Raw genomic sequence first — 17,467 nt, 5'->3', positions numbered from 1 at the left:
TTGCCTTGTTCCCCGGATGCATATTATGCTTCAAGCCACAACCAACCTTTTTTCAATTTTTGGCTTCTGCCTTTTGTTGTCAGAGCACTAAACCCTCCTAACACAGGTCTGTGAAAAAATTATTTTCTTAACTAAATTAGGCATGAAAATGGAATATAATAAGTGAGATGATTGAAGTAAAACAATGGTCGCAGCTGTTTCATACACTTTTGTGATTTTCAATGGTAATAGTGCAGCTGCTCCCTACGGGTTCAAAAACGTTTTTCTTGTGTGAAGCATAAAAGAGATTTGTTCGGATGTGAGAAAAAAAGACCAAAGCCCGCTGAACAAATTGGTTTGGTTGTGGCGTGTGCCACAATTCGCAGGCGGTGCACTGTGCAACGCAGGTTGTATACAGTCAGCCACTGCCATCTCGTCGTGCTTACATCGCGCAGAGAGACATTTTGTTTTTTCTGCGCCATGCAAGTTGGCACAGCTGTGTGTACAAACACGTGACAGGTAATTAAGTAAGGAAATACGGCGCGAAGAAACATGAGTATCAGTGTATCCCATGGGCTACTACTGTCGTGTACAGAATTATTTAGGCTGCTGTTGTGTTTACTTGGGATGGCCTGGCCAGTGCCTGAGTAACAGGCTGACTTTAGTTGTTTTAAATCAGGAGAAGGGTAAGAAGGTCGAAGAATGCGGTAGTTGTAGGCCGTGGAAAAAACGAAATTAGAACGTGAGCTTTTGGAAGGGATGTTAATTCAAAGTTATGGATATGATATGTGCGTTAGCGTGGCCTGGTGACACTTTTAAGTAAAGCTCGACTCAAGGGTAGCCACGGCCACGTTGGTTCTTATACATCTGTTATGCATTTATGACTCTTGTGCTGGTTGTTCGCAGTTAACAGCTTACCCATGCTTCTCAAGTATTAGGTTTCATGAAGAGATTGTGCACGCATTGTTATCAATTTTTGCCGTAACCTTCTTTTTTGCACCTGCTCTGTTTGTTGCTTGTTCCTAATGTCTTGGGCGCATGCACGCATTGTACTGCTGCAACGAAATTTTCCAATGAACGTGTATAGTTGCCAGTAGTGCATGTCCTGTCTGTCTCGCCTCACCTTGTTCCGTCTATTGTACTTCACCGTACTCTCATAGGAGTAATAACGGCAATAAACTGACACGAGTAATAATCGAAGCCTACAACATTATCGAACTGAAGGAGAAATGTTTCAGTGTACCGCCTGTTTGGTTAACTGATAAGGAAATGGCATCCTTGTCGGCAAACCGATGACCAGGTGCATTTTCCATGCACATACATAAATGTGTGTAATTGCTCCTTGGCTCTTAGGATTTCTGTCGCTTTTAGGAGGCGTTCCAGGGTATTAATTGTTCATATGTTGTAAATTTAAATCAATTTTTGGCCAGCACTACGTGTCGTTATTCTATAAGCCCTTAGTTTGTCAGCGTACTTGGCTCTCTTCGCATGTAGGTATGAATCAACATGTAGCCATCTCTTTATTTTAACAGTATGAGGAGAATACTCTTAATATGTAGTACATAAGAAAAAGCGTCCCATGTTTCCGAAGAAGTCCTGCTGAACAAAAGCAATGTGTTAAATCAAGACATGGCACTCCACATCCATACGGAGCTTGGTTGCCCTGTTACATGCTTATCTGTTGGCATAGCCAGTCTGTAGGCTGAATTTCTGGTTCTTCCCTATTTAATTCTCAAGAAAGGCACTTGTTATTCACTGAAAACAAATCTTTGCACTACAACACACAGCCATGCACAAAGCACTAGAGCTCAATAATACAGCTTTAAGGAAATACAGCTTCTGTGGGCAGCAATAGGCTGAATAAGACGAAGGTAAACAGAAAGATGGAAACATTAGTCATCAAGTGTTGTACAACAAAGCACGCCTCAAACTGGAGCCATCTTTACAAGCGAACCAAATGGCTCCAGCATGATACGTGCCTTGTTCTACCTGACAAGTCCCCTTGCCAAAACATATGCTTTTGACTGAGACATACATCCTCCGTTCGACCACTCTCCACCAACAACACACCAATACAAGTGGCAACCCAAGGCAAGGTAAAGGATTGAAATTCGAAAAAAGGGAATGTGATGTGTATCCTGCAAGGCAGCGTGAACAGTATTTTATTCACTTGAATGAAATGCAAATTTGATTTCCAGTTACAGTATTTTGATCCCCATATTATAACGGGAAAACGTTGTTCCTCAGAGCGAATATTCTCGCGTAGTGATGATTGAAGTGCAAGTGAAGTGCAATTAAATATAATCTCAAATGCCCTCAGCGATGGTATGTAATGCAGCAACAAAACTGTGAATGACGAAGCTAACTCTGTATTGGACAATCTTTTGCCCACAGAAGCAAGTTACATTGAAAGCACAGCGATAGCGGCGAACACGGTCGGTGATCGTCGAAATCTGATCTGCGGGTCAAGCACGTCGGCTTTCATGCATGAGTCATCGAATGTACCAGAGTAATCGCTGGTGCCTCCATGTCCTCCAGAAAGTGCTACACGATTCGCATCGCTCATATAGTCAGATTACTCAAGCTTCGGTGACAACGGACAACGGATTGAACAATCGATAACATCGGAGAAACTTACGATACATGCAGGCGCGTCCTGCACTGAGCGATGTCGTTTAACATTTGTTAGCCTGCGCAAAGCGGTCACCAGAAAAAGATAAACAAGTACACTTGTAAGCATTAATTTGAAGCTCACGCAGTATTGCTCCTTTATGCCGGTTCAAACTGCCTTGCTTGCTACCCTACCAACCCTTTATGCAACTGCATAGCAGTGTTTGAAGTATGCATCCCGTTTCAAAAACTAGGCTTTCTGCTCAGAAAGTGTGCTGCTGATTCGCAGGTGAGCGCAAACAAGTATTCTATATATGCATGGTGACTGCAAAAGGGATGTTTTTCTTAAACAAGAGCGATATGCTGCTAGAAGTGCAAAAATACATTCTCAAATGATCACAGCTCGAGAAACCACATGATGGAAGGCCAATGAGAGGTGGTCTGAAGTTGATTTCTGAGAGCAAGGCAATAGAACACGAGAAAGCGTGACTTATTTCGTCTAAAGTTGCTGCTATTCGATATGATCAGGGAAGGTACATACATATTCGTGGCTTCTTTTGGAGCATTTTACATTGGTGGCTTAATACTTTGCACTGGCTACAATGAAAAATGACTGCTTGCACGTTAACTAACTGAACAAAGCAGCCATGCTAAAGTGGCCATGCAAAACACAATTCATTTTCTATTACAAACTAAATATATATGGGGCACCCTGTTTGAAGCTTTCACAAATCTAGTCATAAAACGGCCAATGATCAAATCCCTGCCTCAACGGCCGCATTTCCGTGCCAGTGAAACGCAAAAACACCCGTCTATTTTTATTTAGGCGCACATAAAACAACCCCAGGTTGTCCAAAATAATCTGGAGCAGTTTCGCAGAGGTAAGAGTCCGGAATTACCATGAATCCGGAATCATTCGACATTTGCACGACCCCGGAATAGAATCGGCATGGAATGAGGACAACGCTTGAAAAAGTGGAGTGGTAAAAGAATTAGGCACTTTTTGCCCAGAAAGTAATGCGAACAGAATTACGTTTTCTTTTCGAAAATTGAGTGCTTTTTCGTCTATGCGCTGCTTTTTGTCAAAATATGCCGAAGAACCAACCAGCTCATGTTCAAACATTAGTAAGTAAGCGCTTCGAATTTTAGAATAAAGCAGTGTTTTTAAAACGGTTTGGCTGATGACAAGGACGGTGCCTTTATAAGCAACGCGCATGCTACAATTCTGTCCTTATAGACTGAGATGCTCCGAAGTTTGCCTCGATCCTTCGCGTTACCGGGGCTACGTGCCGTGTGGGTGTCCGCCGTGCGGAAGTACTGCGGTGGCATACTTGCACTGGTTAGCCGCCTGGTTAGCTCAGATGGTAGACCGGTTGCCCCGGAAAGGCACTGGTCCCGGGTTCGAGTACCGGACCAGGACGAATTTTTATTCAACTCCGAGTCTTTTCATTTGAGCAACCCGTATGGGTTTCACGTGTAGCAATTGCTACGAACGGGTGGATGTCTGAATTTCTCTTTATTGATACTTAAAGATCACCAGCCATTTAAACATGCTGACCGTGCAAATACTATAGGTAGCGGGACAACTGCCCCTATGGGAATTAGTAGGCTGGCTTTACTGCACGAGATATATCATCAAGCTGCTATTTATTGACCTTGGTAACGTGTTTTCCATATTTTTGAATTTCTTAACGTATCTGATGACGCCAGCATTATGTTGCGTTCATCGGTAACTCGCTAAAACTACCAAGATACCTTTCCAACTTTGAGGAATCACAAGCATGGAACTGCACTGCCCGGCCATTCCCGGAATGGGAATTGGCTGAGACTTTTCATTCCAAGGAACTGAATGAAATTGAATTGTGGCAAGTTCTCATTCCCCTGAATGAAATTGGAATGGAATTCCAATTCCGCAACCCTAAATTCCAGGTTCGCTCAGTAAGGCGTGCCCCATAATCAGATAGTGAGTTTGACTCGTAAATTACTATAATTTCTCGTTAATAGCTTGCTCGGGAATGCACCGCAATAACTAGGCCGAATTATTTAGCTCGTTTGTGTTATGAGTCCCTGTTTCATAATTTTTTTTCATTTAGCACTTCGGCATTTATCATATGTTTGTGCAAGTGGAAATGGAAAATACCACTGATCGGGCTCATGAAAGCCAGTATTAATTTTACGTGACTTATTCTCGCAGGCTCATATATAGTGTGTGCAAAAATCTTGATTGTCTGTACAAAGTAAGAGTTCAAACACCTGGTTCTATATTTACACTTCAATATGAAAAAAGATAAAATTTCTTAAATTTGCATTTCTTTCGTGCGAAAATTTCATACGGTTAGTACCTATAGAATAGTACTGACCAGCATGTTTACAATGTACTGTTCTTTTTAATCCAGATAATTCATTACTGATGCAATTTTTTTTGCCAGAAAGTGAAGATATTTAATAAATTTGTTATATTTGTGTCTATATTAAATTTTCTTCCCTTTCAGGATGTGTGTCTCTTGCATTTTTTTTCAGCTAATAGCAGCTGCTCTCCAAGGAATCTGCTGGCCTCGAAGGCACTGCCGATAGCTAGCATTTTCACGTGGACGACTGCATGACAGTACAAGGTTTGCACAGAGGGGCTCTGTGATCTGTGAAAAGAAAATATGTTGAGGAAGTGTGGCGACGCGTTCATTCGCTATTCGACCACGTGTGCTCGTGGCTATGTCAACTCTGCGATGGCCCTGTGCCATCAAATGGGCCACGTGTGGCGAGCACGAGGCGAAATGCTTCGTGGCGGGACGCCACTCCTTAGCAGTGGCAGAAGGAATACAGCAGGCCAAAGTGTCGGACGCCGGCGTTCGCTCTGAGCAGGCGCAACGCCTGCTACGGTGGGAGCTCCAAGGACGGCCGAGGTCCGTTTAGTCTTGAGCGCCGGCGTCCGACATTCTGACCTGTGGTGTCCCGTCTGCGTGACCAGCGCCATCAAATGTCTTGCTTTCTGCTTGCGCATATAAACTAAAATGCGTTTACTCCTTCATTAACTCGTTCAATAATACCAAAGGACTCCCTAAATGCATGCGCCTGAATTTCTTCGCAATTGCTCCCATTTCGAAATAATAAAACTCCCATTGTGGCCTGCATTACCTCCCCGTCAAATGGGGGTAACGTGGCCATATTACGGACCTCCCGTTGTATGCCGAAGGAATGCCCACCTAAATGGGAAGTTTTATCGTATGGTCAATGAACGGGACCAAAAGCATGTACAGGTGAGAATGCACTAGAGGGCAAGCGAAAAACGCCCATCTGGGTGTTTTTCTATTTCGTGTGTAGTGTGACGACAGCAACCGTGGTCAAGGTATTGCGCTTGCCAAACTTAACGAGAGCGGCGAAGAACACCCCGTGCAGTACCTTAAAGGAAAAGTGACACCGCGAGAACAGGCGTTCAGCACCTCTGAGAAAGGGTGTTGCTGCACAGTATGGGCCATTCAAAAGCTAGGATGCGGTATACAAGGTACGAAATTTACCGCGGAGAGCGACCGTTGCCGTCTTGCCTGGCTGAAGCAAGTGTCGGAAAAAAGTGTGAGACTGCTAAGATGGAGTGTCATTTTGCAGGAATACAACTGTGAGGTCAAGTATAGGAAAGGCAGCTAGAATAAGAATACAGAGGGTCTCAGCCCTGATTTTAAGCAACGAACGCAGGGAACCTTTCGTAAAGAAATTTTTCTATACGTATCGCAGTCGATGGTAATGAGATAGGGCAACTAATTTGTCTTGCCGAGGGCTAACCACGAAAAAATAAGACAAAGTCCTAAACCTTTATAAAGCGAAGCGGGGATCATAGCCTCCGATGGGCGTGTCGCTCGGCCACACCGACCAGAGTGTGTGTGTGCATTGCCAGGTGTCTCATCAGCCATCACTTCTAGAACAATTCCAAAAGTAGTGACTTGACATCGACGCCTCGGACAACATGACAGATGGTCATCCTCAAGTCAAATCACCCGGGAGCGGAGGAGTCTGTTAGGTCTCAATGCGGCGATGAGCATTCCTCAGACGTCACGAGGCAGTCCTTTCATCAAAGCGCGCCCAGTAGACGCCGGGGACCAAAATGGACGGTGAAGCACAAACAGAGGAGCTCACTTACAGGTGACGTTTAAAGCTAAGATCACTCTGGCTGACCTTGACAAGCTGAACTTATTGATGAAAGTGGCCAACGTGGAAGGCGACCGGGGGAACAGCGTCAACCTCGGATTCCCATATTATTACGCGCTTTCGCCATATGCGGGGGTGAAGGTGCAACGTAGGAGGCGGGACGGTGCGACATAATGGGAGATATAGTGAGACCGATTAGTCGATTGTGATTGGCCGAGATACAGTTATCAGATTCGCTAGTGTAGTCTCCAAGGGAAGATGACGGCATTAAAAGCGGATAGCTTTGGTTCAGCGAGGTTGGCTGACGTTTCCTGATGTGAACTGAGAGGTTTAATACGCTACTAGATAGAGTAGGCTTCCGCATTTGGAGCAAGTGTAAATAATGCAAAATAAACCGCTTTCCTTCGTTCCTACCACGGGACGTACTCATCAATGCACCTATAGGATTAATGGACCAAACGCCACCTCGAGCCGCAACAGACTACAGTACAGCAGAGCTTAAATTGTACTCTGACCGATTCTGTTAATCATCCTGATGATGCCTATTCGGTCTTGTGGCACGTAAATTCAAAGAAAATAATTTTGTTTCAATATACACGATAGTATGACTTCGTCTTACCCGAGATGAGCCCGTACGTGTTGGTGGTGCGCTGCATGTAGAAGAGGCACATCAGCTGCGGGAAGAGCATCACGTACACGACGTCCGCCGACAGGCTCCACAGTGCGTACACAGATTGCACGCTGAGTGCCATAATGGTAGCCGCCACTCCCACGACGCACACCATGGCACGAACCACGATGGCCATCTCGTTGCCGCTCGCCTGCGTCAGCGCCACCAGTTTGACGTTTCATACGCCGACTTGCCACGAGAAAACCCGCGACTGTAACCGTTAACTAAACAGTGGACAGTGAAGGCACGGACGTGACGTCTTCTCACCTAGCCCAATTTATAGAGGGCATTCTTCTGGCTGCACTACAATAAAGAAAGAAAGTGCCTGTGGCAAATGGAACAATTCTAATCCTCGATATAGAGTACTCAATAAGGCCGCAATTACTTCTATAACAAATGTATATCCTTATTTGAATAATTAACGTAATAATGCTAATTCACTTTTTAATTCATTATTTTACGGTGCATATTTCAATGTATGAATTGTAGCAAGTGTGTTCAAGGCATATTGACTTAGAACAAATTTTAAGCAACGCACTCGTTTCTAGATATCTGTCGTCAAGCTTGAGGTATAAATGAAGTGTCATTCTACTTACCTTTTAAAAGAAAAACTCTGATTTATGCATTGCAGCACAAAAGTAACTCGAACGCGAATGCATTTCGTCAGGTACTTTGAAAATAATCGTATGCAACTTTCCTGGACACGAGGGTTTAGTTCACGGCTCTTAAACTTTTCAAACTTCGCGCGGTGACGCCCAATGACGTCAATAAAATAAAATAATTAAAACTATCCCTGCGCATTGAACTTCGCCACAACGCTTGTCCCACCGACGTTATCAGTGTTCTTGGTAAAGGGTTGCCGCTCATCGCCTGGCAATGACTTATCATCCTAAGAGCGTTTAGTCGTGACGACCGATGATTGATTCTGGGCTTTTGCTACGGTTCTTTTAATCCTTCCCCTTTTTTCTTCTTGATGCTACAGTGTACACAAGCTAGGGTAACAGTCAGAAGCACTCCGTGGCGGCCTTCCTTAAGTCGGGACACATCCTTAACATCCGAATAGGATGTTAAGGATGTGTATAGGATGTGTACAGCTTATAGGAGAGACGTCGTCATGGACGGCTTTTGATTTTGACCTATCGATTTCGTTAAGTTGTCTCCAATTATTTCCCTAGCGGCTATGCTATCCGCACTCATGGGCTACCGTAGCAGCTGCAAATCGACATGTGCTTAAGACATATACAAGAATATGTTGGTTTGCCACCTTGACGCAATAGCCACGACACAAGAATTGAGCAAACTGTCTCTGTCGTCGCCCGTTAGCACGCTATGGCCGAAGCTGCTCGCAATATTACGTCACATTTACTAGCTACCAGGCCAGGGACACCCTTGGGTATGACATATACAGTACTTGCAGTTAGTTCGCAATGTAGTCTCCTGTCACGGTTATACACATGCTTGAAGATAGACCGCTATTTAAAATTATTGTGCAGTAATATATGCGGGATTTGTCTGTTCTCAATATTGTCTACTATGTTGCCGTTCTGCCTCTAAACTATAGCCACAGTCTAGACAACCAGGTATCGAACGCGATAAAGGCTTCCCACATACTCAAAGACCTCGCGCACAACTCCTGACACTTACTTGTATTCAAGAGTTGTGCGACTGCCAAGGACATCCTTAACGAATGTGACATAATGCATTATGCGCTTTTACGTGCCAAAACCACGATCTCATTATGAGGCGTGCCGTAGTGGGGGATTCCGGAATAATCTGGACCACCCGGGATTCTTTAACGTGTCCCTAACCCTAAGTACACGGGTGTTTTCGCATTTGACACCCATCGAAATACGACTGCCGTGGCTGGGATTCAATCCCGCGACCTCGTGATTAGCAGCTTAACCCAATAAAAACTAAGCAACTACGGAGGGGAAGGAATGTTGGCAGTTTCAGGAAGGTGACAGATGGCACATGAGAAAATTTATTGCACGGACGTATGCACGCTGTAGTGATCCGACCAACGGACACCGTTGCCTAAGTAATCTTGTGCGGGCATTATGCTCTAGCGTTCAAAGCTCACAGTGAACTCCGCAAGTTGGACAGTGCGGCCAGTCCCCCACTAGTTTTGTTGGCTTTTCTGAAAATGAATATCTGCATTCTCACTGTACTGCAAGAATATGGACGCGATGACCGTAGCACACATTACGCATATTACGATCTACGGCTAACCCAGCTGCAGTTCACGAGAACCACACGTACGGTAGTCTCGGCCTTACAGGAGTCGTTTCGCTTCATTGAAAAAGTTTCGGGTGGCCGCACACTGCGGAGTTGTGACGAACCACTGCACGTCCACGAAGAGGTCAGCAGAATTGAACACCATCAGGCGTTTAAGTGCACTGAGTGCAGCCTGTGGTATGTTGTTCTAACGGTAAGTGAACCTACTTGGAAACAAAGCTCTGTGGCAGGCACGTACCCAGGATATTTTTTCGGGGGGGGGGGGGGCACATAGGTAACTTTGCTATGCAAATGAGGGGAGGTACTTTTACTAGTACAAATGTAGATAACGCTTACCATTCGCCATAAAAACGCGTAAACTCACAAAAGATAAATGAAATAAGGTGTAGTTTACAGGTACGCCTGTGCGATACACCTCTCCTTTACTTGGCAAACAAAGAACCACGTCAAATGAACTGGCGCAGGAAAGAAGCGCAAGAAGAACACCGCCAGAAACAAGTAAAGAATCAAAAGTGTAAAATAAAGAGTACTTTCGTAGAATAGAACCTAAATAATCAGCAGTTGGCAACAAAGGCACACGGACCGTGCGGAGTTGTGTTACTCCGCCAGCCAATCACAGAAGCAAACAAAATCGTCGTCATGCGGCCTTTTCAAAATGGCGTCGTACTTGATACCTCCGGAGCGTCTGCTGTTCTTGAAGAGTCTTTTCATCGGGGAAGCAACGAGGTGTGCAACAGACATGGACAAGACGTACGGAGTCTGAGCATTTCGCTCTTCAAAAGTCTGCGGTGCAGTTCATTTCCCTGCTGAACCTGTTTTACTCATGCTTCACTGCCACCTGAAGTGAAACTTCACAACAAATAGTTGTGGCGTAGACAGCATGTTATTTCAGTTCAATAAAGAATTAGGCATTCGCCATTCCACTATAATAGGCGAGAACGAATGTATAAAATTATGCGCTAATAATTGTACGTTTGTAATTACCGCCTTATTTCCGTAACATAAAAATTTTGAAGTACGAATAATTTGCAGCCTCACGAGAGGAACAGTGGCTGGCGGTTATGAGGGCGTGGGCGCGTTTTCATTGCAGACTTAAGATGTATCCGACTGTAGTAGCGTTTTTTAATTAGCTCAGGAAAAATTATACAGAAATATATTTTTGCGGAACAATCGCAGTTCTTTTGGATCTCTCGTTTACTGCTCTAACAAGTTAAGTGCCACAACGGACTCGTATTGTTATTTGGGAAGTTACGTAACGATGCGTGGTCGCCAGTAGCCTACAACCGCGTATGGCGCAGGAATCTACAATTCTACACGTACTGTGCCCAAAGCGAAAGGTTAGAAAAACACCTACGTAAGCACAGCAGAAAAGTGGCTACGCTAAGCGGCTCGAATGATAACTGTAGAAGCGTCATTCAGAACACGCGGAATCGTCCTCCACTTTTGGCGGTGTTTTCTATACTTCCTTTTTAAATAAAAAGATGTTGATCCATATAAAGGAGATTTATTGGGGTTCGTAGCGACCGCCGGTCCTAGGATGCACCGAGTAGTTCCCGAGCTCGAGCCTCTGCTGCGCGCTTGATGCTGCCGATGCTGCTGACTCTGTGCGCACGTTCGTCATCTTCCTTACAATGGCCCCACGGAAATAAAGGAGCCATCCTCGCGAGTTAGTTTTCTGGAAGGGCGGTAGAGTGGTGATACGGCTTGAGACGCTGAACGTGAACGACTTCGCGGTTACGACGTCGCATGTCGGATGGCGGCGTTAACGGCTCAACCACGTAATTCACGAGTGATGTTCTCTCGAGAACGCGGTATGGCCCGTCGTACTTCGGTAAGAGTTTTGAACCGAGCCAATGCGTGCGGTGTGGCACTAACAACCAAACGAGAGCGCCCGGGAGAAAAGTGGGAGTCGAGTTCTGGATATCGTGAACAGCTTTTTGACGGTTCTGGTCGTCCGAGGTGAATCAGCGGGCCAGCTGGCGACGTTCCTCGGCGTGTCTGGCGGCTTCCGAGATCGGCAGGCATTCGGATGGGTCCGGCTGGTAGGGCAGAATGGTGTCGATTGTGTGCGAAAGATGACGGTCGTAAAGAAGGTAAAAGGGTGAAACTCCGGTAGTGGCCTGAGTCGCGGTGTTGTAGGCGTAGGTGCCAAACGGAAAAAGAAGGTCCCAATTAGAGTGATCAGGTGAGACATACATGGCGAGCATGTCATCAAGAGTTCGAGAAAAGCATTCCGTGGTACCATTAGTCTGTGGGCGATAAGCAGTGCATTTATGATGAACAATGGCGCATTCAGCAAGCAGTCGTTCGATGACTTTATATAGGAAGGCACGGCCTCTGTCACTTAAAAGTTCACGTGGACCTCCGTGACGAAGGAGAAAACGACGAAGTATGAAATTCGCGACCTCCTGCGCTGTAGCATATGGTAGAGCAGCAGTCTCCGCATAACGGGTTAAGTGGTCTACCGCAACGATTATCCACCTGCTGCCAGTAGCAGTCAACGGAAGTGGTCCGTAGAAATCTATGCATTATAAAGGCTGGAGTTCACCGGCGGAGTTGTGCGGTGGCGCTTTGCGGCGTTGGCACTCATGACAAGAGCGGACGAACTTTCGAACGAAATTACACATTCCGCACTAGTAATAGCGGTGTCGAAGTCTTTCGTAGGTCTTGAAGACTCCCGCGAGGCCACACTGAGGGTCGACGTGGAACGACGAGCAGAGCTCTGTTCACAAGATTCTCGGAATGACGAGTAACCAGGTGCGTCCCTCTGGGGCATAGTTGCGTCGATATAGTAGCTGGTCGCGAATCGCAAAATGGGGAACTTGGCGCCGAAGCGTACGTGATGCCGGAACTTTTGACGCATCCGAGAGAAGGTCTAGCAGAAATGCAGTCCAGGGATCATTACGCTGTGCAGCAGCGATAGTTTCAACGTCCAGAGAGGATAATGTACACTCGCAGGCAGAATCGTCACTGCCCTTCGGGGGAAGCGGCGATCGGGATACCGCGTCAGCATCGGAGTGCTTTCGGCCGGAACGCTAAACCATGCGGATGTCATATTCTTGGGTTCGCAATGCCCAGCGGGCAAGGCGGCCCGATGGATCTTTGAGCGTCGACAGCCAACATAGTGCGTGTTGGTCGGTCATTACGTCAAACGATCGGCCGTATAAATATGGCGGAAACTTGCCAAGCGCCCACACAATGGCCAAACACTCCTTTTCTGTAACGCTGTAATTCGTCTCCGCCTTAGTTAACGTGCGACTCGCGTATGCGACGACGTATTCTGTGTGGCCAGGTTGACGCTGTACCAACACAGCGCCAAGGCCTACACCGCTTGCATCGCTATGGATTTCGGGTGGCGCTTGAGGGTCAAAATGGCGAAGAATGGGTGACGTCGTGAGAAGACGGCGCAAGGTTTTGAAGGCGTCGTCACACGCTAGAGTAGAGACCATGATGAGAGATCTCTAGCGCCGCCAAGGAGCTGTGTAAGAGGCGATATAATTGACGCAAAATTTCGAACGAATCGCCGGAAGTAAGAGCAGAGGCCGATAAAACTGCGTAGCACTTTCATAGGGGTAGGTTTTGGGAGCGTAGTAACAACTGCATTGTAGCAACTCTAGCATACGTGACTGGTGTTGTCGCGACATCCTGCTGGTGAACAGCCGGCAGCGCTTCTGCGACCTCTTCATGGATCACGTTACGGAGATGAGACGGTAAAGTGCTTGCAGATTCCTGAGTGACGGACACCAGAGATAGCTGTCGTGCGACTTCTTCGCGGGCGAAGTCCTTGATTTGGGTTATCAGGGAGGCTTGTTCTGGGCCGGTGGTCAGGCTGCAGAGTGACGCCGCATTTGGTGTGGGATGGCGCCTTATCAGAACTCGCTGCTTACGTAATTCATCATAGCTCTGGCACAAGCTGATCACGTCGCCAACAGTGCGTGGGTCCTTGGCCAGAAGCATCTGGAACGCGTCATCATCGATTCCCTTCATGACGTGCTTGATCTTTTCCGCTTCCGTCATGGCAGCGTTCACGCGCCTGCACAAATCTAGCACGTCTTCTATATAGCTGGTGAATGTCTCACCCGTGTCCTGTGCGCGTGTACGCAAACGCTGCTCGACTCAGAGTTTCCTGACGTCGGGTCGGTCAAATACTTTCGTAATCGACGTCTTGAACGCCGACCACGTTCGGATATCCTTCTTATGGTTTCTGAATCAGAGACTGCCATGCCCGCGAGGTAGAATGATACGTAAGCCCGTTTGCCCGAGTCATTCCATTTGTTGTGAACGCTCACTCGTTCGTAGGACGACAGCCACTCTTCAAAGCGGTTGTCGTAGGTTCCGCTAAAGATAGGAGGCTCCCGCTGGCGAACGGTGCCAGCGCAAGGGGCGGGTGGCGATGGAAGAGTCTGCTGGTCGGCGTCCGGCATGGCGGAGGGTAGCGTCCGAGAACGGAGTTCCAGGATGGTAGAATCGAACGTTACCCCGCACCTCCACCACTTATAAAGGAGATTGACTGGGGTTCGTAGTGACCGTCGGTCCAAGGATGCACGGAGCAGTTCCCGAGCTCGAGCCTCTGCTGCGCGCTTGATGCTGCCGATGCTGCTGACTCTGTGCGCACGTTCGTCATCTTCCTTACAATCCATAAATATTTTCTTAAAGAACGGTTAAATTTGTTATGTAAGGAAGAAGAAGTGCGCCGTGCCGAGTTCCGCAGCCGGATCGCCAGCGCTACTGAAGTGGGGCTCGGGCTAGACGCTGTTCCTGGTTTTTGTACCGGCTAAGCCTACGCTGTTGCGTCTTCTTGTCCACGTCCTTCGTGTCGTCCACAGCCGTGTCGGACTTCTTTGCCATAATTGGTGGAGGTTTGCTGGGTCTCCTGCAATCCTGGAATTGCGCAGCCGGACTCTTCCTGCCATCATGACCACCGAAAGCGCCACGAGCTTACCACCACCTGCTCCCCAGTCTACCGTATGCCCCGGCACGTTCCGCCAGCGGGACCCTCCTATCTTTAGCGGCACTGACGACCATGACGTTGATGACTGGCTCTCATTATACGAACGCGTCAGTCGGAACAAATGGGATGACATCACGAAATTGACCACCGTCCCTTTCTACCTCACCGGAATTGCCCACTTGTGGTTTCGGAACCACGAAAGTGAAGTTCCAAGCTGGACGGTGTTCAAGACAAAGTTCAGCGAGGTCTTCGGCCGCCCTGCTGTGCAAAAGCTTCGTGCCGAACAGCGTCTGCAGTCGCGCTCTCAGCAGCCTGGTGAGAACTTTACCAGCTACATCGAAGATGTCATCGATCTCTTAAACGCGTCGATGCATCCATGACTGAGGGCAATAAAATCAAGCATATCATGAAGGTTATCGACGAGGACGCGTTTCAGGTGCTCATTTCAAAGAGCCCATCTACTGTTGCACAAGTTATTGAACTGTGCCAAAGCTCTGACGAGCTCCGCCGTCAACGCCTCCTTACTCGCCGTCCTGTTCCCCATCAGGAATCGTTGTCCGGCTTGACCTCTCCTTTTCCAGATGCCACCCTCCTCTCGCAAATCAAGGCTTTCGTCCGGGAAGAAGTTCCTTGCCAGCTCTCCCTGATCTCCAACCCACCAGAGTCAAGTTCGTCCCTTAGCCCAACCCTACGACACGTTATAGAAGAACAAGTGTCCGAGGTCCTTCCTCTGGAACGGGCGCCTCAACTCACCGCCCCATTGACTTACGCCGACGCCGTCGCACGACCACGACCACGACCACCGACCTTCCAGGCTTCGCCTCCGATGCCTAGCCCTGTTTTTACGCCCACGCCGCCACGACCTCCAGCCCATCGAGTGATTAATCCCTGGCGCACACCGGACAATCGGCCCATCTGCTATTCCTGTGGTATTCCCGGGCACGTCGCACGCCTGTGCCGCCGCCGTCCACTTCATCCACGTGATGACCCACGCACAACCGCGTACGACCATCCGTCGTCTTACGCTCCAGACCGCGATTTACCCCTTCCCTGCCCAAGCCTTCGCCCAGTTTCCGACCGCCGTTCTCCTTCTCCTCGTCGTCGCTCGCTCTCCCCGATGCGTCGACGTCCCTCTACCGCTGACACGGAAAACTAAGTGGCGCAGTTCCCGAGGCAAGAACTGCGTCATCGTCACAACGCTCAAGCCCTCTTCTTTCGCCGCCCAACGTTATTGATGTCGCTGTTGAAGGAGTCTCTGTGCTTGCCCTCATTGACACAGGTGCCGCCATATCTGTAATTGCCGAAAAACTATGCCGCTCAATATGAAAAGTCACGACGCCTTTCTTCGGTCCTTTACTCCGCACGGCCACAGCACAGCACGTCCAGCCGGTGGCTGCGTGCACCGCCAGACTTGAAATTCAAGGAGTGCTCTACACGGTCGAGTTCGTCGTTCTTCCCCACTGTTCCCACGATATTATTTTAGGTTGGGACTTTCTCTCCCGTCACCAAGCTGTTATTGATTGCTCCCGTGCGGAAGTCGCCTTCTCTTCGCTTGGCAATGCCATATCTGATGGCGTTTCGCTTTCCTACACCAAGTTGTCCCTCACTGACGACATCCATATACCTCCGCACGCATCCGTTCTGGCACCTGTATCCTGTTCCGTTGCCTCCGACTCTACCGTACTCTTCACGCCTTCCACTGCTTTCGTTCACCGCCACCTGTCACCACTCCCAACTGCGTTACTTAGCCTTCAAGCTGGTGCTACTCACCTTCCCTTACACAACCACTTCCCATACCCGATTGCGTTGCTTCGCGGTGAGTCTCTCGGCTCTGTGGAGCCTTACGACACCATTACCACGTCAGAACTTCCTGTTGGGTCGTCAGGGGTCAACACCCTCTACTGTAGTCCCGTACCTGCCACATCGCCTGAAGACGTTTTCAGCCACGTCATCGACAACGCCTTAAGCCCCACGCAACGCCATGACCTTCTCCGTCTCCTCGAGAAATTTCGCCCTGCTTTTGACAGCCATAGCACTTCGCTGGGCCGAACGACGACTGTATGTCACCGCATTGACACCGGTTCTCACTCACCGCTATGGCAGCGACCCTACCGCGTCTCGTCGACAGAACGACGCGTCATTGATGAGCAAGTAGGTGACATGCTAAAGCGTGGTGTCATTGAACCGTCCGACAGCCCATGGGCATCGCCAGTTGTTTTAGTTAAAAAGAAGGATGGCTCGATCCGCTTTTGCGTAGATTACCGTCGCCTAAACAAAATAACCCGAAAGGATGTTTGTCCATTGCCGCGGATCGACGACGCCCTCGACAGCTTACAAGGTGCAGAGTTCTTTTCCTCCCTCGATCTACGCTCTGGTTATTGGCAGGTGTCTATGGCTGCAGAAGATAAGCCTAAAACTGCTTTCATCACACCAGATGGCTTATATGAATTTCGTGTGATGCCATTCGGACTTTGCAACGCGCCCGCGACTTTTGAGCGGATGATGGACACTATTCTTCGAGGACTCAAATGGAACACCTGCTTCTGTTATTTGGATGATGTAGTAGTTTTCGCACCAGATTTTCCTACTCATCTTCATCGCTTGGAGCAGGTTCTACGCTGTCTCAGTGACGCTGGCCTCCAACTAAATCTGAAAAAATGTCACTTTGGGGCACGCAAGCTGCCAATTCTCGGAGATGTCGTGTCGATGGACGGCGTTCTCCCTGATGCCGCTAAGCTCCGTGCTGTTAAAGAATTCCCGAAGCCGACGTCTCTAAAAGACTTGCGCAGTTTCATTGGCCTCTGCTCGTACTTCCGCCGCTTTATTCGAAATTTCACTTCGATTATGGCACCTCTGACAGAGCTTCTTCGGGGCGACCCCAATCT

General features: G+C 48.0%; 1 protein-coding gene across 5 annotated transcripts in view; it reads right to left on the bottom strand.

Moving 5' to 3' along the window:
* LOC135907603 (high-affinity choline transporter 1-like) overlaps positions 1-17,467 on the bottom strand; it is a 294,531-nt gene that overhangs the window by 59,232 nt on the left and 217,832 nt on the right. For all 5 annotated transcript variants that reach the window (XM_070532592.1, XM_070532594.1, XM_070532593.1 and 2 more), the window contains one exon: positions 7,346-7,547. In XM_070532592.1, the coding sequence (XP_070388693.1) occupies positions 7,346-7,547 (202 nt within the window). The remainder of the gene's footprint in view (positions 1-7,345; positions 7,548-17,467) is intronic.

This window comes from Dermacentor albipictus, chromosome 1, assembly GCF_038994185.2.
Source record: "Dermacentor albipictus isolate Rhodes 1998 colony chromosome 1, USDA_Dalb.pri_finalv2, whole genome shotgun sequence".
NCBI classification, from domain to species: Eukaryota; Metazoa; Arthropoda; class Arachnida; order Ixodida; family Ixodidae; genus Dermacentor; species Dermacentor albipictus.
This window is presented reverse-complemented; position numbering and strand designations above follow the sequence as displayed.